The sequence below is a fragment of the Indicator indicator genome, chromosome 36, assembly GCF_027791375.1.
Source record: "Indicator indicator isolate 239-I01 chromosome 36, UM_Iind_1.1, whole genome shotgun sequence".
Classification (NCBI taxonomy): Eukaryota; Metazoa; Chordata; class Aves; order Piciformes; family Indicatoridae; genus Indicator; species Indicator indicator.
This window is the reverse complement of record NC_072045.1, coordinates 55,207-80,579: the sequence shown is the minus strand read 5'-3', so window position 1 is coordinate 80,579 and position 25,373 is coordinate 55,207. Positions and strand designations below refer to the sequence as shown.

At 59.6% G+C, this 25,373-nt stretch overlaps 1 protein-coding gene across 1 annotated transcript; it reads left to right on the top strand.

The window, feature by feature from the left end:
- The first annotated feature begins 10,762 nt into the window (after positions 1-10,762).
- Positions 10,763-24,465, top strand: LOC128978221 (nuclear receptor ROR-beta-like). Its single transcript, XM_054396030.1, has 10 exons — positions 10,763-10,892; positions 15,249-15,334; positions 15,441-15,582; positions 17,562-17,975; positions 18,570-18,691; positions 19,023-19,155; positions 21,081-21,188; positions 22,104-22,214; positions 22,912-23,024; positions 24,304-24,465. Exons 1-10 carry the CDS (start codon positions 10,763-10,765, stop codon positions 24,463-24,465), a joined length of 1,521 nt encoding a protein of 506 aa, XP_054252005.1.
- The last annotated feature ends 908 nt before the right edge of the window (positions 24,466-25,373 follow it).

Below are 25,373 nucleotides of genomic sequence, written 5' to 3'. Positions count from 1 at the left end.
ATATGAAATCTGCCCCTTTCCTCCTTCCTGTTTATCTCTTAATTATTACGCTGGAGATTCGGCAGTGCCGAGCGGTGCCCAGGCCAGCAGCGAGCGCAGGCAGGGATGCCCAAGCTGGGGGGCAAGTGCTGGGGGGGGAGCCACCCGAGAAGCCCCTCTGAGGCCCCCACGCTGCAAGGCTGAGCCCCTTGCCCGGGGCAGCAGGGAGGGAGCAGAGGGCACTGTAGGGGCCGGGACCCTCCTTCAGGCACCGTTATTCAGGCACCATATGTGCAGCGAGATGTGCCGGGGCTCTGCCGCCCTGCCCTGGGAGATGCCACCTTTGCCCCCTCCCCGGGGACTCTGGAGGGATCTGGCAGGGCTCAGGGCTCAGGGGAGGGTGGGAGTGGGTGGGGTGGAGGCTGAGCTCCCCCGGAGAGAACCTTCCGGGGCGGGTGCTGCGGCTTCCCGCCGTTGCCCGGCACCTCGGCATACTGACCTACTTTGAGTAGCGCTGCGGCACCGGCGTGCAGGGATGAGAACAGGGATGGGGATGGGGATGGGGATGGGGATGGGGATGGGGATGGGGATGGGGATGGGGATGGGGATGGGGATAGGGATGGGAATGGGGATGGGGACGGGGATAGGGATGGGATGGAGATAGGAACAGGGACAAGGATGGGGATGGGGTTGAGGATAGGGATGGAATAGAGATGGGAAAAGGGACACAGATGAGGATGGGAATGGGGATGGGAATAAGGATGGGGCAGCCATGCCACGCTCCAGCTACATGGTGAAGCAATGCTTCATCCTACCCCACGGGCACCAAAACCCACAGTGGGGTCCAGCTTGCCCACGTCCCCTCTGGACCCCTAATGAAAACTCAGAGGCCACTAATTGCTTGGGACTCGGCCCCAGGGTTCAAGGTGACACCAAATGCCCCTGCCCCTGCCCACCGCAGCTCTGCAGCCTTAGCTCCAGTCAGCTCTGTTGTGCTGCGGGGCTCTGGGTGCCCCCAGGGCCGGGCAGTGGCTGTGGTGGCACTGGGTGCCCCCGGGGCTGGGCACAGCCATTGTATAAGCGTCAGGCAGGTCTTACATGAGCAGGTCAGGCCAGCGCAGGGGCTCCGCTTACACTGGCCCCGCTGCCCTCCCCTGCACCTCCTCCCCGGCTCCACTGGGGACAGGGACAGCCCCACACAGGCTGCAGGACCCCGGGGCACCCTTGCTGCTGCTGCCTCCGTTTCCCCCTTAGCCGTGGTTTGCTTTGCACTTGACACCCACCTGCACCTCAGCCCCACAGCCCCACACCATAGCCCACTACCCACAGCCCCACCCCACAACCCCACACCACAGCCCACAGCTCCACACCACAGCCCACAACCCCACACCACAACCCCACACCACAGCCCCACACCACAGTCCACAGCCCACACCACAACCCCATACCACAACCTCACGGTCCCGCACCACAACCCCACACCACAGCCCACACCACAACCCCACACCACATCCCACAGCTCCACACCACAGCCCACAACCCCACACCACATCCCACAGCCCACAGTCCCACAGCAAAACCACAGCGTGGCCTCACACCATCCTGTGCCAGCCTTTGCATAACGCTGCCGTGGGGCAGTGACTCACACGGTGATGGCAGGGCCACGTGCCCAGCGCCGTGCCAGAGCCAGCCAGCTGCTGGGGGCTGGCACAGGCACCAAAGCCATGTCTTGTCCCCCTGGTCTGAGGGTACCGCCCCTGTCCAGCACAGTGTAGATTCCCCCAGCCTGCACCACCAGAGAGCTCCAGCAGTGGGTGGCACTGATGCCATGGAGAGGACCCAGCAGTGGCCACTGTCCCTGGGGGGAGGGGTGTGTGTGTGTGTGGGGGGGGTGGATTCTCTGTGGTGTAACCCACAGCCATGGGGGGCACTTTAATTCTTCCTCACAGACACCCTGTTCCTGTTGCACTCACCCACCCCTCAGTTTGGCACTTGGGAGTAGGACTCTTGCCCAGCTCTTGCTAGGGGCTACGCACAGGGCACACCCCCATATTGGCACCCAGGGATGAGGTTTGGGAGCACGGATGCCATGGCCCCTGTCAGCAGGTTAACCCTGTGACCGCCGGGCAGGTCACCCATTCCCGATGAGAATCTGAGTCACTGTGAGGCAAAGCCACCTGGCAGTGCCCACAGCAGGGAGCCCACGGCAGAGTCACTGCGGGGGTGGTGGCTGCCAGCTGGCTGTGCTGGGGCATGGGACAGACTGATGGGGCAGACTGATGGGGCAGGCTGGCACAGCCCTGATGGGGGCTCAGCGAGCATAAGGCAAGCTGGCACATCCCTGATGGGGGCTCGGTGCTCTGCGAGGTTGGGCCAGGGGCAGTGCTGGGCTGGCAGAGAGGTTCCCCTCTGTCTGGGTGGGGCGAGAGCAAGAGCAAACAGTGATTAAGGTGTGGTGGTGTCATCCCGAATTCCTGCTCACCTCCAGGCCAGCCAGGGGCTGACTGAGCCGATCCTGGCAGCAGAGCGCAGATGGAGTTTGCCACTCCAGTGCGCCCACAGGCTGGCAGGGCCCCATCCTTTGTGCTGGCCCTGACCACAAAGAGTCAGCAGTGAGGCCATGCCAGGGAGGAGGGGAAGGAGAAGGGCTGAACAGCAGCAGGGTGGCAGAGCTTTTGCTGCTTATGCATTTCCAGTGGTTGTCTCTTCCCTGATGCCCAGGTTTGATGATGCCACCTGCACTGGGCTGGATCCAGCCCTGCTGGACACATTCCTGGCATCACCCAGGCAGGTGCAGCTCCTGGCACTGAGCCTTGCTCTGACAGCACCCAGGCATCGGGCAGCAGCTCTGCCCCACTGGAGATGGCGCTGGTGATGCCAGGACACTGACCTGCTAGAGGTGAGGGGGCACGGGGCTCCACATCACAGCACACGGAGGGAGAGATGGTTTTTAGGGGAGGTTTGTGACCTCCAGTGCTGCCACATCCAGAACAGCCCTGGGCAAAGGGAGAGGAGGCTGCTCCAAATGTCCCATTTTCAAATGTTATGCCAAGGGCTCAACCATCACTACCAGAGAACAAGCAGCACCTGGGTTCTGCCTTTGCCAGGACTAGGACCCCAAATTACACCTCTCTAAGTCCACAGGATGAAGCTCTGGTCAAGATGGAAGAGTCCTGCTCTGGTTTCACCTCTCCACCTCCACCTCTGAGACCCCAGAACCATGAGGCTGAGTCCGTCAGGACCTCGCCTGAGCCATGCCAGCACCCGGGGTTGGAGGCTGGGCACCGCACAGAAAGGGTTAAGGCGCTGGTGGCAGGGAGCGGGTGCGTGGGTCCCGCGTTGCTCATGGCAGGCGTGGTGCCACTTATGTAACCTCCGAGTTTTGGGCTGTGCCGGGGCACTCGGGCAGTATCGTGGCTCTCACTCCAGCACGGTTCGGCCGTGACTGTCCCAATAGCGGCCACCGGGGCCAAGCAGGCGACCGCCTTTTGGGAGGGGCGACCTCCCCGAGGCCGGACCCTGCATGCCCCGAAGAGTCACCGCGTTGCTCCCGGTCTCAGTTTCCCCATCCGTGAAATGGGGCTAATGAGGGTGACCTCCTTCGGGCAGTGCCCGGCAGTGACCTCCGGGGACAGGCATCAGCCTCGTGCCGCGCACGCCGCCGGCGCTGGGGCTGCACCCACCCGGGGCCGGTCAAAGAGACGTGTTCCAGGGTGGGATTTCAGGGGCTGCTCCTGAGCTGTGCTTTGCAGAAGCCTTCGCTGGAAGTGGACCCTGCAAAGAGCGAGGCGAGACGTCGGTCCGCGTCCCGTCTGCGTGCCCAGCCATGCGGAGCGCGGCGGGGGGGAGGGAGGGAGGCCAGGAGCGAATCCGACCGGCGAGAGCAGCGAACCCGTTCCCAATCGCCATCAGCAAAATCATGTCAGACAGCAGCACTGAAGCGCAGCAAGGCCTCCACCGCCCCCCACCTCTCTCCCCGTGTCCCCCTCCCTAGCCGCAGTCGCTCCCGCGCTGGAGCAGCGTGAGGCAGAAGCTTGGCACACGGATGGGGGCACAGCAATTACCACCCTGGCTCAGCCCCGCCGGGCGTCTGCCACTGCTGGGGACAGTGCTGGCAGTGGGGGGCAAAGCCCCTCTGCCCCTACCCCGGCTCAGCCCCAGGCTCTGGAGAGGGAAGTGGGTTGGAGTCACCTTCTTCAGCCGTGCTTGAAAGGGTTAACTTAAGAATTCAGTGTCCAGTTTTGAGGGGGGGAGGGCAGGGAGGAGGCAGCGATGCCATCCGTGTAGTGGTGGTGGTGGCTGCATCTGTGCCACCTCCATTCCTGTGGCTGATTTGGTGTCCATGCCCATGCCGTGCCCATGACCAAGACTGACGCTTTGCTTGTGCCCATGGCAGATGCCACATCCATGCTTATGGTGGATGCCATGCCCATGTCCTTTGCGGATACCATGCTCCTGTCCATGGTGGATGCCGTGATCATGCACATGGTAGATGCCCTCTCTGCACACAGCAGGTTCCCAGGCCAGTGGCGTCATCTCCACAACCCCTGGGAGCACCCCTGGCACCGCTGAGCACCTTTCACATCCCTCACACCCTGGCCTGGCACAGACCAACCACCACCACCTGTAATGTGGCACCAGAGGGACTCTGGTGACCTGCTGTGAGTCACACCACAAACCCCAGCTGTGGGGCTTTGCCCAGTGCCAACATTCCTGACATGGCACCGTGAGGGTTCACAGCATGGTTCAGAGCCAGGACTTCTCTGTGTGTATTGGGGCAGCCTGTCGCAGCACTCTGTTACGGGATCCGACCCCGGGCCCTCCATGTGCATTGCAGCGTGAAGGACAGGGTGGGAATGGCTCTCTGCCACCTCCTCCGCTTCCCACAGCTTCCATCGTGGACTTCCCAATCCGCAGATCCCCGGCCAGGATGTCCCCTCACCCCCGAGCACCTGCACCGTGGTGTGGGGACACAGTGAGGCTGCCCGGGGGGTCGCAACGCTTCCCACAGGTGCCGAGGGTCTGCACCTTAACCAGGACTCGCCAAGTCCTGTCCTGCCGGGGGTGGGGGTCCAGGGTCGCTATGCCGTCCCGAGGGAGGGGACAGCAGGGCCGCAGCGGGAGCGGGGAGAAGCAATTTAGGGCGGTGATTCAGCGGGACACGCAGCGGGCCCTGTGCCTGGGCGAGCCGGGACAAGATGGGCACCGGCACAGCCCTCCCCTGGGCGGGCAGCACCCGAGGGGTGCAGCACTGGGCACTCCTGGCGGGGGCTGGTTCAACAGCCCCCGGGAACCGAGGGGCAGCCCCAGCGCAGCAGCGCCGGGCAGCGGCTGGGAGGGAGCGGCGTAGCCGGACTGGAGGAGGAGGAGGAGGAGGAAGGGCAGGAGGTGGGGCTGGAAGTGAAACCGATGTGGGGGGGGGGGGGGGCGGGGCGGGCTCGTCATGTGAACGGCCGCATGCTCGGGCAGAAGTGGGTCAGCGGCGCCGCGGAGGGGCAGGTGCCAGAGCCGCCCGGTGCCGCCCGGTGCCGCCGCTGTCCGCCCCGCTGCAGGGACACCCCCGCCGCCCCATGCGCCCCCCGGCGCGCTCCTGACCGCCGCCGGCCACGATGCGGGGTGAGTACGAGGGACACTGGGGGGAACCGGGGAGGGGAGAGGAGAGGTGGCTGCAAAAGTTGTCCCCGGTGGGGGGACGCGGGGGGACCCGGCGTCGGTTCGAGTGGCGGGGCGGAGGGGAACCCGGCGTCTGCCCGGCCGATGATACGGAGGAGACCCGCGTCAGCCTGGCGGGAGAGGTACAGGCGGGATCCCGTATCAGCCCCGCTGGTTGCACGGGGGGGACCCGAATCGGCCGCGCCGGGAAGGGACCGGGGCAGATCCGCATCAGCCCGGCCGGGCACTCTGGGCAGTACCCTGCATTAGCACTCCGGGGGGGACGCGCACCAGTCCCGCTAGTGACACGCAGTGGGACACCCGCGTCAGCCCCGTCGGGGTCTGTGGGGCTCCTCCAGCTCCCCCCTTCAATAAAATTCTTGTTTATTTTGCTTCGCTTTCCGGCGCCGGCTCAGACCCGCTCTTAAGCTTTTCCACGCACTAAACCCCTTAATCTCCTCCTCAATATGTTGCTCCCATCAGGGCTGGATTTATTGTGGGCTTTTTTTTTTTTTCCCTTCTTCCCCACCTCAGAGTGGCTTTGGGGCAGTTTGGGGCCGAGGGGTGGCTCCTGTGGGTAAGGGACCAGCTGCGATTTTGGGTGCCCCTTGCCCAAGGAAGGGGCTGTGTTGTGCCAGCACCCACCTGGTTTTATCTGTTACTAAAGACAATTCCTGCTCCTCACCCTCTGCTTTGCAAGGCCGGTGGTTGGGAGGAGGAGGGTGGAAGGAGGAAGGCTCTGATGGGACAAGCCACCAGGGTCCAGTGACAGTGACGCAGCGGTAGCTGGACCTAGCTCTCTGATGGAGCTACTGGGAGCATGGCTGGGACCTGACACCCTAGAGTGGGCTTTCTCTCCCCCTTTAACGCCGTTTTCCACTATCTCCTGCCATGTCCAAGCCTTTTGCCCCCACCCAGAGTTGCTTGTGTACGCCCTGAGGTGTGGTTTTGGGGTGTGTGTGTTTGGGTGCGTTTTGAGAGGTGATATTTGGGTGTCTCTGGGTTGTACTTCTTGGGGACATTCATCTACAAGCTTCGCCCAAATCATTTCTTCTCCCTCCTCGGCGCAACTGCGGCTGCCGCGGGTGCTGTGACTCTGCTGCCCGCCACACTCTTGTGTAATGGTGGAACTGGGGAGCCGAGCCCCCGGCGTCCCCTTCCCGCCCTGTGACATCCCGGGATGTCACCTTTATTAGTGCGGAGGGAAGCATTAACGCCTGCCTAATTAACAGCACCGCCTGGCTCTTGCGCAGCCCCGGCACAGCCAGCACCAGGCTTAATTAGTATCTGGGTGAACTTTTCCTTTATTTTTATTTTTTTTTTCTTCTCTTTTGTTTTCTTTTTTTTTTTTTACCCCCAATTATTCTACATTGGCCCTAATTAAGGGCCACACACACACACAAACACTTCATATCACATCACTTTCCCCCATCGAGTGTTTTTCCCTGCCCAGCTCAGCATCCCCATCTCCCTCCAAAGCCCCAAATGCCGCATGGTGACGCCAAATCGATTCAGTCTCTCTTTTCTTCCCCCAAACTGCCACCGCTCTGCCCCATTCCCCAGGCCCCACGGCAGCAGCTCCTACCTCTTGCCCTTCCCCACGCCACGGCTATTGCCGGGGCCGGCCGAGAGGCTTTGCCTTGTATAATCCTATAGGGTTTCCAGCCCTCCCGCTCGCTTGTTTTGCAAGCGGCGTGGCGAGGAGCGTGCGGTGGCTCGGCAGCCTCCCGACTTGTCCTAGTGACCTAGATCTGTCATTGGGAAAAATCAGAGAGGGTGGAGGAGGAGCTTCCCTGCCCGTTTAGGCAGCGTGAGCACGCTGGCGCAGGCGAGGACAACCAGCACCCTTTGGCCCTACCGGGTACCGCGGGGTAGGGATGGGGATGGATGTGCCCTTCGGCTCCAGGAGATAAGGTTAAGGGAGAAAGGTGGCTTTTCGCCTCCTGAAAATGAAGCTAGGGGAGAAAAGTGGTTCTTTGCCTCCGGGAAAATAAGGTTGAGGGAGAAAGGTGGCTCTTTAGGCTCCTGAAAATAAGGGGGGAGGGGGGTGGGAGAGTGAGGGGCAAAGGGCTCTTCCCTGCACCTCTCAAAAATAAGTTTGGAGGAGAAAGGTGGTTCTTTGCCTTGCAAATATAAGGTGGGGGGGAGGGGGGGGGGGGGAAGTGGCTCTTCATCTCCTGAAAACGAAATTAGGGGAGAAAGGCAGCACCTTACCTCCTGGAAATGAAATTAGGGGAGAAAGGTGGCCCCTTGCCTCCTGAAAATAAGGTTGAAGAAGAACGGTGGCTCTTGGCCTCCTGAAAATAAGTTGGGGAGGAAAGTAACTCTTAAGGTCCTGAAAATAAAGCTGAGAAAAGGCTCTTCACTTCACCTCCCAAAAATAAGTTTGGAGGAGAAAGGTAGTCCTTTGCCTCCTGAAAATAAATGTTGGGGCTCTTCATTTCCTGAAGATTAAATTAGGGGAGAAAGGTGGCTCTTTACCTCCTGAAAATGAAATTAGGGGAGAGAGAAAGGTGGCCCTTTGCCTCCTAAAAGTAAGGTTGGGGGCAAAGGGTGGCTCTGGACCTCCTGAATATAAGGTTGAGGGAGAAAGGTGGCCCTTTGCCTCTTGCAAATAAACTGGGGGGGAGAAAGGTGACCCTCTGTCTCCCAAAAATAAGGTTAAAGAAGAAAGGCTGGCTCTGAAAAATAAGGCTAGGGGAGAAGGGTGGCCGCCAGCAGCGTGGAGTCCCGAGGGATCCAGCCAGGATTTGGGATCATCAACCCGGCTCACCCCGAAGCGTTCAGCACCTGGAGGGGGGAAAGTGTGGTGCTGAGGAGAAGTTGTCCGTGTCCCCGTGGGTAGCAGTGGGTTAACCCCACAGGCTGGCCAGAGCCCTGCTGGCAGCATGGTCCTGTCCGTCCTGCCCGTCTCTCCTCCCTGTCACGTTTAACTTTGAACTCGGCAGCAGCTATTTAAAGAGCTGCTAATGGCTAAATCTTGCCGGGTTTATTGGATGTGGCGAGCGGAGCCGCTCTCGCTGCCTTTATTTAGCCCCACAAGGATAATTCCCTCCTCCCCCCCCTCCCCGATTTAGCCGTGGGGCTGGTGAGGTACTCCCCCCAAAGGTCCTTCTGGGGCTTGTGGCAGGTCCCCCTCCCCAGCGCCGCACCTTTGCCACCCTTCTGCAAAAGCCAAAGTGCAAAGGGCTGTGTCCCGCGTCGCCGTGGCTGGCCTTGGAGCCGTGCCCTGTGGCACGGGAGCTGGTGAACCAGAGCAGCCAGGGCAGAGCTGAGGTGCCCATGGGGAGCTTGACTTCCAAGCTGGAGACAGGCACCCACCACCGAGAAGGAAAAGAAGGCACCTTGAGGCGCTGGCAAAGCCACCGGCCATGGATCAAGGTGTCCAGGGGTCATCTCGGGGCAGGAGGACAGCACCTGAGCCCTGTTCCAGCCCAAAGGTTCCAGGAAATTTTTGCCAATCAATTAAGAAACCGGTCCCCACCTCCAGCATCAGCGCCTGGCACCGGGCCTGGGTTGCGTAATTGAAGTTTTCCTTATTGCCTGCGCGGCCCCGCGGCTGCCGGTGCCCCTGCGGCCAGGAGCTGCAGCTTTGAACGCCACACTAGGGCCGTGCCTCGAACACCTTCTACAGCCCTTGCGGGGATTGGATGGAGATGAGGTCTGCTGGGGTGCTGGGGGACCCCAAGTGCATCAGCACAAGAGGCTGTGGAAAAGCAAACCCCACGGCAGCTCATTGCTCATTTATTCCCCCTCCACCACTCCTGCCCCTCATCCACCTTCCCCAAATACAGCAGGGGTGATTCCTGTGGGAACTCCAACACTGGACTCCCAGACTGGAGGTTGCTGCAGGGGAGCAGAGGTGGGGTTTGGAGCAGGAGTAGGAAAGTGAGATGGCCTTGCAGATGCATGTTCCCATTGATCCCTCTGTGTCCCCTTGCAGACTGGATCCATCCTGCTCACCCTTCTCTAGGTGCTGAGCTGAAGGGGTGGTGGCCGAGCACCAGAGCATCCCAGTGCCTTGGTTGGGGCTGGGGGGGGTGACAGGGAGGTGACAGGGGGCTGCAGGGCTGCTGCTCATTAATTACTGGAGGTGCCTATCCTGCGGCATCGATCGTGGCAGCAGGATGGGCACAGACCTACTTTCCCAGCAGGTTTGCTGTGTAATGAGCCAGGGTACTGGGGAAGCTGCTTGCCCTGGCTCTTGCCTCTCAGCTGAGGGGGTATTTGGGGCAGGGGCAGCCATGGGGTCATGGAGCCACCTCCAGAATTCCCAATGCTGGGGGCTGCTTGCCCCCTCCCTGGGATGGTTTTGCTCCTGTGGCCTCATATTGCCCACCTAGAGTAGGGGGATGGCCCTATCCCGACCTCAGCCCCAAGGGTTCATGGACTCACCTTGGGTTTTGCAGGGACCTGCCAGTGCCCCCCTGAACCACCACACCTCAACCAGAGGCACCCACCCAGTGCCCATGGAGCTGGCTGGAGCAGGAGCCTCTCCAAAAGCCTCTGGCAGCAGTGGGGATGTGGCATGGCCTGGGGCTTGTTGGAGTGCTGAGGGATTTGGGGTGATCCCCACAGAGCACTGAGATCATAACGGCCGAGGGGAGGAGGAGGAGGAGGAGGCCACCCGTGTGGCCCCTGTGCTACACAGAGAGGATCCAGACGCCAGTGGCCAGCTCCTGCCTTGTTTTGGGGTGCAGGAGGGCTGCCCGCCCTTGGAGTGGAGGCGATGGAGAGGAGGGTGTGTCAGAATGGGAGGAAGGCTGAGTCTTGCTCCCGGGAGCTCGGCTTTGGCTCTGCCGAAACCACCGGAGCCGCCTGCCCGGTTCGGAGCAAGCAGTGCTGGGCTGCAGGGGGACACAGGGCTGGGTCCGGGGGGCCACCCGGGGACCCTGCAGTGAGAGAGCTGGAGATAAAGCAAGAAGGAACCTGTGTCCCGCATGGAGAGCTGCATCTCGGGGTGGCAATCAGGCGTCCCCAGCTCGAGGGATCACCCCAAAATGCCCCCAAAAGTCCCCTGGGCGGCGGTGCGGGGTCGGGGCGCAGCCGCGGGCAGGGTTAGCGGCCGCGGTGTTACACAAGCGCCGGGGCCGCGGGCAGAAAGTGTGTCAGTGGGACAGGATGGCACAGGATGGCTCCAGCCACGGGGCCACCACGCGCAGCCACCGACCGGGGGCCAACCACTGCCGAGCTCCGTGGCCGGTCGGTGCCACGGTGCCACTTACATAAGGACCGGCCGGTGGCAGCGGGCCGGGAGTTGGGCAAGAGGTGTTTACAGTGGGAGGAGAGCAAATACCTCGGCCGGGACATTTTAATTGCTGGCTGCAGATTAGTATTTATTTTTTTTAACCCTTTAGTATTATTTGATTTGATTTGATTTGATTATTTTTATTTGATTTTATTATTTTTATTTGATTTTATTATTTTTGTTTTATTTTATTATTTGATTTTATTTTGTTATTTATTTATATTTTATTTTATTTATATTTTGTTTTATTTTATTTATTATTTTATGTATCACTTTATTTTTATTTTATTTTATATTTAATTTTATTTCATTTTATTTAATTTTATTTTTTCTCCCCTGTCCCTTATTTCAGCCTGACTGCCCCCCAGGGACTTGGTTTGCTGTCTGGATTTCTCCCCCCCCCCTCCCCCCAACCCCTCCAGGGCATGGGGAAGGAGTTTGCCTGCCCAACCCTGGAGGGGTTTAAGAGGCAGAGATGTGGTGCTGAGGGATATGGTTCAGCACCAGGCTTGGCAGAGTTACAGATTCACACACTGCATCAGGTTGGAAGGGACCCTCAAAGGTCATCTTGTCCAACCCCCCTGTAATGGGCAGGGACAACCATGAGGAAATGGTTGGGATGACCATGAGATAGTGGTTAGGATGACCATGAGATAGTGGCTAGGATGGCTATGAGGTAGTGGCTGGGATGGCCACTAGATGATGGTTGGGATGAGCATTAGATAATGGTTGGGATGAGCATTAGATAATGGTTGGACTGGATGATCTTAAAGGGCTTTTCCAAGCCAAACCACTCCATGACTCTGTGACATAAATCCCTTTTTGCTCCCAGTAGCGCAGTGGGGGGAGGAGGAGCCAATCATTTGGGTGGGGAAACTGAGGCACAAGAAGGGCCTTGCCCAGGTTGTGGCATCTCTGTGATGCTTCCTCTTCACCCCAGCTCACCAACGTGGTGAGATTTGAGAGCTGTGATGTGATGTGATGCTGCAGCCACAGCACCCACTCCTGCTGGGTTGTCCCTGGATGTCCAGCCACCCTGGGATGGGGATCCTAGGGGGGCACACGAGCATGGCATGAGGGAGCTGGCACGGTGATTCAGCCAGGGCTGACAACCAGAGCAGCAATTAGGAGCTGTCCTGAGCTGTAATTGCCACCATGCCAGGGTCACAGCTGTACCTTCACGTCAGTTATTTGGGGCGAACGTCTCAGGAGTGGGTCAGGTGCTGGTGGTGGGCACGGCTGGGTCATTAGCAGGATGCTAATTAGAGCCCTAAGAGGCTACAGGCACAGGGTGAGCAGTCAGGACTTCTTCCCAACATCCAGGGTTGCTGGGACATCACCCACAGCATAGAATCAGATATCCATGGCATGGTTTGGGTTGGATGGGACCTCAAAGCTCATCCAGTGCCAACCCCCTGCCATGGGCAGGAACACCTCCCACCAGCCTAGCTTGCTCAAGGCCTCATCCAGCCTGGCCTTGAACACCTCCAGGCAGGAGGCAGCCACAGCCTCCCTGGGCAACCTGTGCCAGTGCCACTCCACCCTCACTCTCACGAATTTCTTCCCAATCTCCAGTCTCAATCTGCCCTCCTCAAGCTTCAACCCATTCCCTCTCATCCTGTCACCTCAAGCCCTTCTACAAAGTCCCTTCCCTGCCCGCAGGGTCTCAAGGGGCTCCCCTCTGCCAAGGTTTGGGGGCGTGGGGCAGAATTTGATGATTACCATCATATGGAGCCCTTGCCAGGAGTTGGCAAACAGAACAGGCTGCCCAGGGCGGGTTGTGGAGTCTCCTTCTCTGGAGATGAATTCAAGCCCCATCTGGATGCATTCCTGTGTGACCTGCCCTAGGTGACCCTGCTCTGGCAGGGGGGGGTTGGTCTGGATGAGCTTTCCAGATGCCTTCCAGCCCCTAACGTTCTGTGGCTTTCAGGGCCGCATGGGGCGAGCAGAGCAGCACTCTGGGGCTGTGCTGGGGCGGTGCTGTGCCCATGCTGTGCCCGCCGTGGTGCCAGGTGCGGAGGGGGTGGGTGCAGGGTGCCTGAGTATCGGCCGCGGGCGGCAGGGTGCGGCGCGGCAGCCATGCATCACCTGCTGCCAGCGGCTGCAATTACGTTGCATAACGAACTGACGCCGCTTCCTGCTGGGGGTGGCACCACCTCCCCATGCCCCCCGTGATGCCAGCACCCCCATCCTATTCCTGACAGGGCCGGGGTGTCGGGGTGGGGGAGAGGTTCTGCGGTTTGCAGGGTGCAGCCCTCCCCACTGGCATGGGAGCTGGGAGGTGTCCTGGTTGTTGGTGCCAGCAGGCAAGCTGGGGGTGCTGGCATGGCACCCTGCTGGTGCCCCTGTCCCCTGCTGAGGGGGTGGCCTCAGGGCTGTGATGCCAATACAGAGTCACGGGAGGCTGGGACTGGAGAATGGGATGGGATTGCCTGTGCCTGCCCATCCCTGCCTGCTCCCTGTCTGTTCCCTGCCCACCTCGAACCTTTGGCTCTGCTACCCTAGGCCCAAAAGTACATCAGAGGTGTGGGCAGAGGCTGTGGGGAGGAGCAGAGGGATGGGATGTGGCCCCCTTGTGTCAGGGGGACACGACAACACAACCCTGGGGGTGTTCCCTACTAGGTGAACCCCAAAGTGGCCTGGGGCAGGAGCTGAGCAGTGAGTCAGCAGATGGAGAAAGGATCCATCCCTCTGCCTGCACTCAGCCTTGGAGTGTGTCCCTCCCCATGTGGCTGGAAGCAGAGGGACATCAATGGCATCCCCAGAGGGGTCCAATGGAGGCCCAGGGGTCTAGTGGCATCCCTGAAGGACCAATAGCAACCTGGGGAGGGGGCTGATGGCATCCTGGGGGACTGATGGTAGCCCCAGGGGACTGATGATAGCCCAGGTGGAGACCAATGACATCCTTTGGGAACCGAGGGCATCCCCAGGGCACTGATGTCAGCCCAAGGGGTCCAGAAGTATCCCCAGAGGATTAACAGCAGCCCTGGGGAGTCAGAGGGCATCTCTGGGGGACCAAAAGCATCCCTGTGGGACCAATGGTACCCTAGGGGGACTGCTGGCATCCCCAGGGGACCAATCACAGCCCAGCTGCCCCTCTGCCCAGCCAGGCTCATGCTGGCACAGCCCAGCCTCCCCCAAAGCAGCAGGGGACCCTGGGGCACTGTGGGGTGTCAGGCTGCAGTTGATGTTGGCCAAGCATTGGGGCTGTCCCCTGCTGAGGTGGCCCCAGGGACCAGCATCCCACAGAACGCCCCTGAGCAGGGGAGAGGCAGAAGGGAATTACCCAGGCAGGGATTTGCTCAGGCCCAGCAGGTCTGAAATAGCCATAATCTGCCCGGGGGGAGGTATTTTGGTGTGGCAGCCGCTGCCCAGCACCCTGGAGAGCCAACCCTGGGGGGTGTGGGGGCTGGAGCAGGGATTAGAGGGTGCAGAGATGCTGGGAGGCACGTACGAGTCCCGGGGGTGCCCCACGTTCCACCCTGCCTCCGGTGTGAGCAGGGTGGGCAGAGCCAGCCCAGAACTGGGGCAGCTGGAAAATGAGGAGGACGAAGCCTATTAGCAGCTCAGTGCCAGCGAAGCAGAAGCAGGGAGGGAAGCGGATTTGTGGGGGGAAGGGGCCAGGACCTTGAGCCAGCGATGGCTATATCGGTCCTGGGCTTCGAAGGAGCTGCTGGGAGGGGGGAGGGGGAATGCTGGGGGCCCTCCAGACCCTCTGCTTAAGCCAGACCCCAGCACAAGAGCATCTGTGGCTGCAGGGATGGGATAGTTCCTGTGCTGAGGGAGTCCCTGTGCTGAGGGAGTCCCTGTGCTGAGGATCATGGAATCACAGAATGGGTTGGGTTGGAAGGAACCTTAAACCTCATCCAGTCCCAACCTCCTGCCATGGGCAGGGACACCTCCCACCAGCCCAGGTTGCTCCAGGCCTTATGCAGCCTGGCTTTGAACACCTCCAGGGAGGGGGCATCCACAACCTCCCTGGGCAACCTGTGGCAGTGTCTCCCCTCCCTCCTGGGTGCCCCCCATTGTGGGAAATGCTTCCAGCCCAGGCTCTGGGGCAAGCTGGAGCACAAAGGTGTTGTGACCTTGCAGCTCAAAAGACTTTTCTACCCAGCTCTTGGTGCTGGAGAGGATGGTGGGTGAGTGGTTGGGGGTATCCCATGCCCTGCACTGGCATTTTTGGGGTAGCTCTGAAGACAAACATTCTTGAGGGGTCTGTGGGAAGGGTTGAGCTGCTGGTGGGTGCCACTCTTGTGCCTCCCCTGCTGCTGTGAGCAGGGCTGGGCCTGCTGCCACCTCCTTGCTCAGTTCAGTGCCCACTGCCAATTAACCAGGGGCCTTCTCCTCCTCCTCCCCCCTTCTACCACAGCCCAAATCCAGGTGATCCCCTGCAAGATCTGCGGAGACAAGTCCTCGGGGATCCACTATGGCGTCATCACCTGCGAAGGCTGCAAGGTGAGCCTAGGGGCGTGCAGGGACGGCGGCCGGTGGGCAAGGGGAGGGGGCCTCGGGGGCTGGCATCCCGACGGGCACTTGGGCAACACCTCCCCCATCCCCGCAGGGCTTCTTTCGGCGGAGCCAGCAGAACAACGCCAGCTACTCCTGCTCCCGGCAGAGGAACTGCCTGATCGACCGCACCAACCGCAACCGCTGCCAGCACTGCCGCCTGCAGAAATGCCTGGCCCTGGGCATGTCCCGCGACGGTGAGTGGTGCCGGCGGCGCCCAGGGGCCCCTCTGCTCCTCCCCCTCCCCTCGTCACGGCTGCAGCTGCTTCCCCCACGGAGCCGTCTCCGGGAAAGGAGGGATTTGGAGAGCAGGGAGAGCAGCAAAGCTGGGTGAAGGGCTGTGAAGGCAGGGCTGGTGAAGAGCAGCTGAGGGAGCTGGGGCTCTGTGGCCTGGGGAAGAGGAGAACACGTGAGGTCCTTTCATCTGGATGGGCACAGAGGGCATGAACATGGTCCCAAACCAGGAGACCTGATCGTGGTCTCCCTGTCGTGCTCTGCAGCACTGCTCTGTCTTGTCCAGGTTCTGTTCAGTTCAGTTTTGGGCCTCTCAGTCCCAGAAGGACATTGAGAGGCTGGAGCAGGTCCAGAGTAGGGCAACCAAGCTGGGGAAGGGTCTGGAGAACAGGGCTGGGGGGATGAGTGTGAAGAAGAGGAGGCTGAGGGAGACCTCATTGCTCTCTACAGCTCCCCGAGAGGAGACTGCAGCCAAGTGGGACTTCATCTTTTCTCACATGCAACAAGTGACAGGACAAGAGGCAATGGCTTCAAGTTGTGCCAGGGGAGGTTCAGGTTGGAGATGAGGAAAAATGGCTTCCCAGGAAGGGTTCTCAGGCATTGGCACAGGCTGCCCAGGGAGGTAGTAGAGTCCCTGTCCCTGGAGGGCTTTGAGAGACACAAGGATATGGTGCTGAGGGATGTGGTTCAGTGGCAGTGGCTCAGCAGCAGTGGCGGATTGTGAGCTCCAGGTGAGTGGTTGGACTTGGTGAGCTCCAAGGTCTCTCCCAACCTCACCACATCCATGGTTCCATGTTCTAAATACTTCTGCACTGAAATCCATCCATTCTCTAAGTCTGCCAGGGCTGGGGCTAAACCATGGCCATCAGCACCACACCTCTGCAACTTTGAAACCACTCCAGGGATGAGGATTCAAATTCCCTGGGCTGCCTATGCCAGGCTTTGAGAACCCTTTCAGTGAAGAAGTTTCTTCTGATGTCCAAACCTAAACCTCCCCCGGGGCAGCCTGGGGCCATTTCCTCTCTTCCTGCCACTTAGAATCATAGAATCATAGAATTGTTAGGGTTAGAAGGGACCTCAAGGATCAACCAGTTCCAACCTCCCTGCCATGGGCAGGGACACCTCACACCAGAGCAGGTTGCTCACAGCCACCTCCAGCCTGGCTGCAAAAATCTCCAGGGATGAGGCTTCCACCATCTCCCTGGGCAACCTGTGCCAGTGTCTCACCAACCTCATGGGGAAGAATTTCTTCCTCACATCCAATCTGAGTCTACCCATTTCTAATTTTGTTCCATTCCCCCCAGTCCTATCACTCCCTGACACCCTCAAAAGTCCCTCCCCAGCTTTCTTGTAGCCCCCTTAAGGTACTGGAAGGCCACAATAAGGTCTCCTCAGAGGCTTCTTCCTTCCAGACTGAACAGCCCCAACTCTCTCAGTCTGTCTCCATAGCAGAGCAGCTCCAGCCCTCTGCTCATCCTTGTGACCCTTCTCTGGACATGTCCCAGCACCTCCAGATCCTTCCTGTAATAGAGGCTCCAGACCTGGATGCAGTACTCCAGGTGGGGTCCCACCAGAGCAGAGTAGAGAGGGAGAATCCCCTCCCTGGCCCTGCTGGCTGTGCTTCTCTTGCTGCAGCCCAGGATGTGATTTGCCTTCTGGGCTGCAAGTGCTCACTGCTGACTCATGTTGAGCTTCTCATCCCCCAGCACCCCCAAGGCCTTTTCTTCAGGGCTTATGTCATTCAGTGTCATTCGACCCAGGGTCGGTCTGGGGTGCGGGTTTCATCTGCTGGAGCACCGGCAGCGCTCAGGGCTTGTACTCCCCCATACTGCGAGCTGCCGAGGAGCCAGGAGCCTGCCCAGGGAGGACAGGAGGGGGCAGCTCTGCTCCGCTGGGCGCAGCCTTCCTGACGCGGGCGCTCTGCTGTGTCGTCCCCGGGCAGCGGTGAAGTTCGGGCGCATGTCCAAGAAGCAGCGGGACAGCCTCTACGCCGAGGTGCAGAAGCATCAGCAGAGCCAGGAGCAGAGCGGTGGCACCAAGGAGGAGCCCGAGCCACTGAGCCGAGTCTACACCACCAGCGTCAGCAGCGGGCTCTCGGACCTGGACGACATCTCCACGCTGTCGGATGGGCTCCTGTTCGACTTCCCCCTCACTCCCGATGGTAGCAGCACCTACTACAACCTCGACCTGATCGCCTCGGCACAGCCCTCGCCCGACCAGTCCAGTCTGGACGTGGCTGATGCCACCCTCATCAAGCAGGAGTCTATCTACGAGCTGATGCTGGAGCCGGGGCTGTTCGCCCACGGCGGGCTGGAGGGCGGCCAGCTCGCTGCTGACATCTCCGTCCTGGAGATCGGTGAGCGCCGGGGCCCCCCTGCCGCCCTGCCAGGGTGTGCAGCTGTGGGCACGCTGCTCAGCGCAGCCTCGCAGGGCACCTGGTGCCTGCACCGGGCGGACTGGCAGCAAGGCACTGCCCCAGCCTCGGCTCCTGGAGCAGTCCCAAGGCTGCTCCCTCCTCCAGGATGAGCGCTGACGGTGCTTGGTGCACCTGAGGTCATGCAGAGCATCCCCCACTCTGCCTTGGGGACAACCTGAGAGCCCATCTGTCCCCAGCTCCCCCTGGCACTGCACGGGAGCCCCTCAGGTCGTGCAGAGTCCCCTCCTCTGCCTCAGGGACAGCTCTTGATGCCCCATCTGTCCTTGCACGCCTGTGGCACTGCGTGGGAGCCCCTCAGATCATGCAGAGCATCCTCCCTTCTGCCTCGGGGACAGCCCCTGATGCCCCATCTGTCATCAGATCCCTGCAATACCACACATGAGCCCCTCTGCTCTGCCAGCCCCCAGCCCCAGCAGCCTCCAGCACACAGTGGAGAGGATAATGTCAGGGTGTGGGGACAGGGGGGGCTGGCCAGGTTCCTGGGGCTCACTGCCCATTGCCTTCTCCTTGCAGACCGGGTGGCCCAGAATGTGGTGAAGTCACACCTGGAGACGTGCCAGTACACAACAGAGGAGCTCAAGCGCCTGGCATGGAGTCTCTACTCCCCCGAGGAGGTCCGTGCCTTGCAGAGCAAGGTGAGTGCCACTGCCCTGGTCCCATCAGCCCCCTGCCACTGCAGCCCTCAGCAAGGGCCACTGCCACCCCCTGGTGCTGTGCCTGGGTCTTTAGGTACTTTGGCAGCTGCAAAAACCCAGTGCCGAGGAAAGGGGGGAGGGGAGGGGATTTGTGGTGGCAGAAGTGTCCTAGCACTCACTGAGCCCTGTGAGTGGCACAGCACCTGGGTCCCTTCCCTGCCCTGTGAGGCGTGGTGGGAGGGGGCAGTGGAGCCAGGGTGATGGGGTGGCAGCAAAGCCCAGGGGGTGGGGTGGCAGCCAGCCCTGAGGGACCTCCCCCCTGTGCTGGCAGAGCTGTGAGGCCATGTGGCAGCAGTGCTCGCTGCAGATCTCCAATGCCATCCAGTACGTGGTGGAGTTTGCCAAGCGCATCGACGGCTTCATGGAGCTGTGCCAGAACGACCAAATCATCCTCCTGAAAGCTGGTAAGGGCCGGGGAGCCCCTGCCCCTGCCATATCCCCAGTGCCCCTGCCACATCCCCAGTGCCCCTGCCACATCCCCAGTGCCTCTGCCACGTCCCCAGTGCCCCTGCCACATTCCCACCATCCTCACTGCATTCCCAGTGTCCCAGTCATGCCCCCACTATCCCCATCATCTCCCTGCCATCCCCATTGCATCCCTGCCATCCCTATCCCATCCCTGCTCTCCCTATGCTATCCCTGCTCTCACTATCCCATCCCTGCTATCCCTACCACGTTCCTGCCTTCCCTGTTGCATTCCTGCCATCCCCATCACATCCCTGCTGTCCCTATTGCCTCCCTGCCATTCCCATCGCATTCCTGCCATCTCTATGGCATTCCTGCCATCCCTCTCATTTCCCTGCTCTCCCTATCCCATCCTTGCCATCTCTACCACATCTCTGCCATCCCCATTGCATCCCTGTAATCCCTCTCACATGCCTTCTGTTCCTGCCTCATCTTTGCCATCCCTAGCACATCCCTACCATCCTTCTCATATCCCTGCTGTCCCATCCCTGCAATTCCTATCACATCCCTGCCACCCCCATTGCATCCTCACCACCCCCCTCACATCCCTGCTGTCCCCATTGCATCCCTGCCACCCCTCTCACATGCCTGCTGTCCATGTCCCATCCTTGCCATCCCTATCCATCCCTGCCATCCCTATCCCACCCCTGCTGTCCCTATCCCACCCCTGCTCTCCCTGTCCCATCCCTGCCATCCCTGTCCCATCCCTGCCATCCCTGTCCCATCCCTGTTATCCCTGTCGTGTCCCTGCCATTCCCATCCCTGCCATTCCCATACTGTCCCTGCTGTCCCCATCACATCCCTGCCCACCTCACATCCTGACTGCCCCCATCGTGTCCCCACCACCTCTCCCAGGCAGCAGCCATGGTGCCAGAGGTGTATCCCACCCTTTCTCTTGGCTCTGCTTTCCCTTTGGAAGCTTCCCCTCCCTTGCCCCCCTGGTTGCCCCCTGGGCGCGGTGGGGACTGGGCTGGGAGGAGCTGCAGGTGACCTTGCCAGGTGATGGTGTAGAGAGGGGCATGGGGCAGTGGCCACCCTGGGCAGAGGCTTTTCTCCATGGCCACTCTAAACCAAATGTCCCCCAGAACCAGGGATGGAAACGAGCAGAGCAGGATCTTCCCTCAGGAAAGGGGGTGCCAAACCCAAAGGGGAGCAGGAAGGGAGAAGAGGAAAGGATTGGCCTCTTCTCCCAGTGGGAGACTGGGAGGAGGAGGACAATGGCAGTGCGCACCTATGTCCCCCACCTGCCCACCACACTGAGCCCAGGTGAGGGAGCCCAGCCCCAAACCACTTTAAAAAAAAAAAAACAAACCCAAACCATGGAGAAAGCCTCCTGGTTTCTAAACTTTCAGGGCTGGGGAGCTGAGCCTGAGCCAGCCCTGGGCATCTGTGGCAGTGTCCCAGCAGGGTGCTGTGCCCTGAAGCCAGAGCTGGCCTGTGCCCACCATGCTGGAGTTTAACTCAGTCTTTCGTTTCTTCCTTCCACTTTCTTCTCACTCCTTTGTGTTCACCCTCTCCTCTCTTGCTGCTCCACGTCTGGCCATGGTTGACCCCTTCCATGCCTGGATGATATTTCCCTTTGGTGAAATATCTGTGGGTGCAATTGGAACTCCCTCCCCCTACCCCCCACCCCCCCCAAAAATAAAACCCCAACCAAACAAACCACAACCTCCAAACCCAACCTGGCTCTATTGGAATAACCCATTCTGCTCTGGGAACAACCAATCTGGACTTCAACCTTGCCCTTGGGGGGGGGGGGGCTTTTCTCTCTCTTATGTATTTGGTGCTGGGATGATGGAACTCCCCCTCCCACCCCCCTCCTGCCCTGCCCTGCCCTCGTCTGCGCTCTCTCTGCCTATGTCAGGTTGCCTGGAGGTGCTCCTGATCCGCATGATCCGCGCCTTCAACCCCTTGAACAACACCATCCTCTTCGAGGGCAAGTTTGGTGGCATGCAGATGTTCAAGTCTCTGGGTAAGAGCTTTGCTGGGGCTCTCTTGGGGCTCTCCTCTGCTTCTGACCTCTGCGCAGGGCTGAGTTTGGCAGCATCTGAGCGGTGGAATTGGTGTGGCCAGAAGGAGCAGGGATTGTCCCCCTGGACTGGGCACTGGGGAGGTCACAGCCTGAATGTTGGGATCAGATGGCCTCCAAGTAGGACACTGAGGGGCTGGAGTAGGTCCAGAGAAGGGCAACCAAGCTGGGGGAGGGTCTGGAGAATAGGGCTGGGGAGGAGCAGCTGAGGGAGCTGGGGGTGGTTTAGTGTGGAGAATTGGGGGCTTAGGGGAGACCTCATTGCTCTCTCCAGCTCCCTGAGAGGAGGCTACAGTGAGCTTGGGGTTGGGCTCTTCCGCTAAGGAACAAGTGATAGGACAAGAAGTTTAGCTTGGCCATGAGGAAGAATTTCTTCCTCCTGAGGGGTATCAATGCCTGGCCCAGGCTGCCCAGGGCAGTGGTGCAGTCCCCATCCCTGGAGGGGTTTCAAAGCTATGGAGATGTGGTGCTGAGGGCCATGGTTTGGGGGTGCCCTGGCAGTGCTGGCTTCAGAGCTGGACTGGATGGTCTGAAAGGTCTCTTCCAACCCAAACAATTCCATGATTCAATGGTTCTGTCCCTGCAGCTGGGATAAATCCCCAGTGGACAGGAGGGAGTGAGCCCCCTCCCCGTGTTTGCTCCTGCTCCCCTTGGGATTAGTGCACCATGGCTGGGACCTGCTTTTCACCCCAGCCCAACGCCCACTGACACCAGACATCCTCTGTTGGGCTCTCCCTCTTCACCTGCCTCATCTCCCAAAAGCTTTTGAGGCTCTGGGTGCCATGGGGTCACCCAGTGTGGTGTGGGAGTGGCAGTGGGCAGCGTGGAGCTGTGAGCCTCTCCTCTTGCCCTGCCCAGGCTGTGATGACCTCATCGGCGCCGTCTTCGAGCTGGGGAGGACCCTGTGCCGCCTGCAGCTGTCGGACGAGGAGCTCGCCCTCTTCACTGCTGCTGTCCTGCTCTCCCCGGGTACAGGGGCTGGGGAGGGCACACTGCAGCAGGGACCAGCTGGGGAGGTGGGAAGGGATCTCCTGCCAAAGCTGGGGAGAGCTGACCTCGAAGTGATTGGAGTGTGAGCAGTGGTGTGGCCAGCAGGAGCAGGGACATCATGGTCATGGCACTGGTGAGGCCACACCTCAAATCCTGGGGTCAGTGTTGTGTGCCTGAGTCCAAAAAGGACATTGAGAGGCTGGAGAAGGTCCAGAGAAGGGCAACAGAGTTGGGGAAGGGTCTGGAGAACAGGGCTGGGGAGGGGGAGCTGGGGGTGGTTAGCATGGAGAAGAGGAGGCTGAGGGAGACCTCATTGCTCTCTACAGCTCCCTGAGAGGAAGTTGGAGCCAGGTGGGGATTGGTCTCTTCTCCCTAGGATCAGGTGATAGAAGGAGAAGAAATGGCCTGAAATTGTGCCAGGGGAGGGTTAGGTTGGAGAAGAAGAAAATTTTCTTTGCTGGAGGAGTGGTCAGGGCTTGGCACAGGCTGCCCAGGGAGGTGGTGGAGTCCTCATCCCTGGAGGTGTTCCAGAAGTGTGTGGCCATGGCACTTGGGGCCATGGTTTTGTGGCCATGGTGGGGTTGGGTTGGTGTTGGACTGGATGATCCTGGAGGGCTTCTCCAAGCCAAAGAATTCCATGAGTCTGTGGTAGCACTGATCCAGCTGTCTCCTGTAGATCGCCCCTGGCTGACAGAGGCCAAGAAGGTGCAGAAGCTCCAGGACAAGATCTATGTGGCCCTGCAGCACGAGATCCGGAAGAAACACTCCGCTGAGGACAAGCTCTCAAAGGTAGCAGAGCTGCCTCTGTGTCATGCAGGGAGCTGAGCCAGGGCATGGCACAGGTGCCACGGGGTGATGAGGCTGTGCCACAGCTCCTCAGCCACCTCTGGGGGTTTTGTGGGGGAAGCCCTGGGACAGAATTTCTCTTTCCAAGGCCCCAGCATTTCTGTTGTGGTGCAGAAGGAGGCAGCCCTGTGCCACTGAGCCTGGCACTGCAGCAGGCAGTGGCTGTTTGGGGCAAAAGGAGGCATTTCAGGAACACTTTGGGCAGGATGTTGCTGTGATGGGGATGAAGGGCACTGAGAGCATCCTTGTGCCCTCCCAGGCACTGGGTGTCCTGCAGGCAGATGTGGCTTTGAGGCAGGATTACATTGCTGCCAGACTGCCCAAAGGTGTGGGGGTGTCTGCTGGTAACCCTGGCACTGAGCAGAGTCAGTGGTCCCCAAACCTACTCACTTGTCCCCAAGGGAGGGGGAATGGTGGTGTGATCAGGAAGGTGGGGCCAGACTCTGCTCAGTTGTCCCCAGTGACAGGACAAGAGGAGAGTCACGAGAACGCTCAGGGGCTTGGAGCACCTCTGCTACAAGGACAGGCTGAGGGAGCTGGGGGTGTTCAGCCTGGAGAAGAGAAGGCTCCAGGGAGACCTAAGAGCAACCTGTCAGTACCTGAAGGGGAGCTACAAGAAGGATGGGGAGAGACTGTTTGCAAAGGCCTTCAGGGACAGCAGGAGGGGCAGTGGCTTCAAACCAGAGAAGAGCAGATTTAGATTGGATGTTAGGAACAGGTTCTTTACCATGAGGGTGGTGGAGCACTGGAACAGGTTGCCCAGGGTTGGGGCCCCATCCCTGGAGATATTCAAAGTGAGACTTGAGATGGCTCTGGGCAACCTGATCTAATAGAGGATGTCCTTGCTGACTGCAGAGGGGGTTGGACTGGATGAGCTTTGGAGCTCCCTTCCACCTCAGACCATTCTATGATTCTATGATTCTAATGGGCATGAACTTGAACATAGGAAGTTCCATCTCAACTTGAGGAGGAACTTCTGTACTGTGAGGGTGGCAGAGCTCTGCAGCAGGCTGCCCAGAGAGGTTGTGGAATCTCCTTCTCTGGAGACTTTCCAAACCCATCTGGATGTGTTCCTGTGTGAGCTGCCCTGGGTGACCCTGCTCTGACAGGAGGGTTGGACTTGATGATCTCCAGAGGTCCCTTCCAATACCTCCCATGCTGTGATCTTGTAAGGGACACTGTCCTGGAACCTGGAGGCCACCAGCTCCTCCTTTCTCTGCAGATGGTTTCCAAGCTGCCCTTGATGAAGACCATTTGCAACCTGCACTTGGACAAGCTGGAATTTTTCCGTCTCCTGCACCCAGAGACCTCCATGAACTTCCCACCCCTCTACAAGGAGGTCTTCAACTCAGAGCTTCAGTACAGCGACCCACGGGAGAGCTAAGGCTGGGAGCCACTGGGCCCCTTCCAGTCCCCCCCAAACATTTGGAGATGAACTAAACTTCAGAGGTTTGGGGCAGCTTCGTGAAATCAGAATGAATCAAACTCAAGAGAATCTGGAGGGGCTTTGGGGGGGAGGAATCTCCCCCAGCCCCACGTCCTCACTGGGGACTGCAATAGCTCTTGAATGTAAAGCACCTTGAAGGAGAAAAACAAAAAAGAAACAAACAAACAAAAAAAAAAAAAGCAAAGAGACTTTGCCACACCAGTGAAATGAATGTGAAATCTCCACCTGGGTGTGGAGATGCTCCTGGCAGGGCACCAGGACAGACTCCCCATGGCAGGGCACGGAGCTGGGCAGTGCACAGGGCACCTCCTGCTGTCCTGCCTGCACTTGTCAGATCTGACTGTTAATTGCTTTTAATTATTATTCTTTTTCTGTTGGTTTGGGGTTTGTTTTTGTTGGGGTTTTGTTTTGTTTTGTTTTGTTTTGTTTTGTTTTTTTAAACCCAAGCACAAAGCATGGGATGAAGAAGGGGAGACATAGATGGCTGGACCAGGGCTGAGCCAGGCAGCTCTGGGCTCCTGGCTGGAGCTGAGGAGAGGCTGAAGGCAGGGCCTTTGCTTTATTCCTTCTCCCAAGGCTGGGTGACCTCAGGAGCTTGGCTGAGAAAGCCCCAGCTGTGGCCAGGCTGGGATTCAGTGCAGGATTTTCCCATGGAAGATGCTGATTTGAGGAAAAGGATCCCAGCATGGTGGGGGAAAAGCTTTGCAGGGTCTCTGTGCCACTGTTGCAGCATTTTTGGCCAACTCCAGCTGGCAGCTGCCTGGCTTTTGGGAGCCCATTCAGCAGCTCCACCCACCTTGTGCCACCTCTCTGCATCCTGAACACTCTCCCAAGAGAAGCTTTGC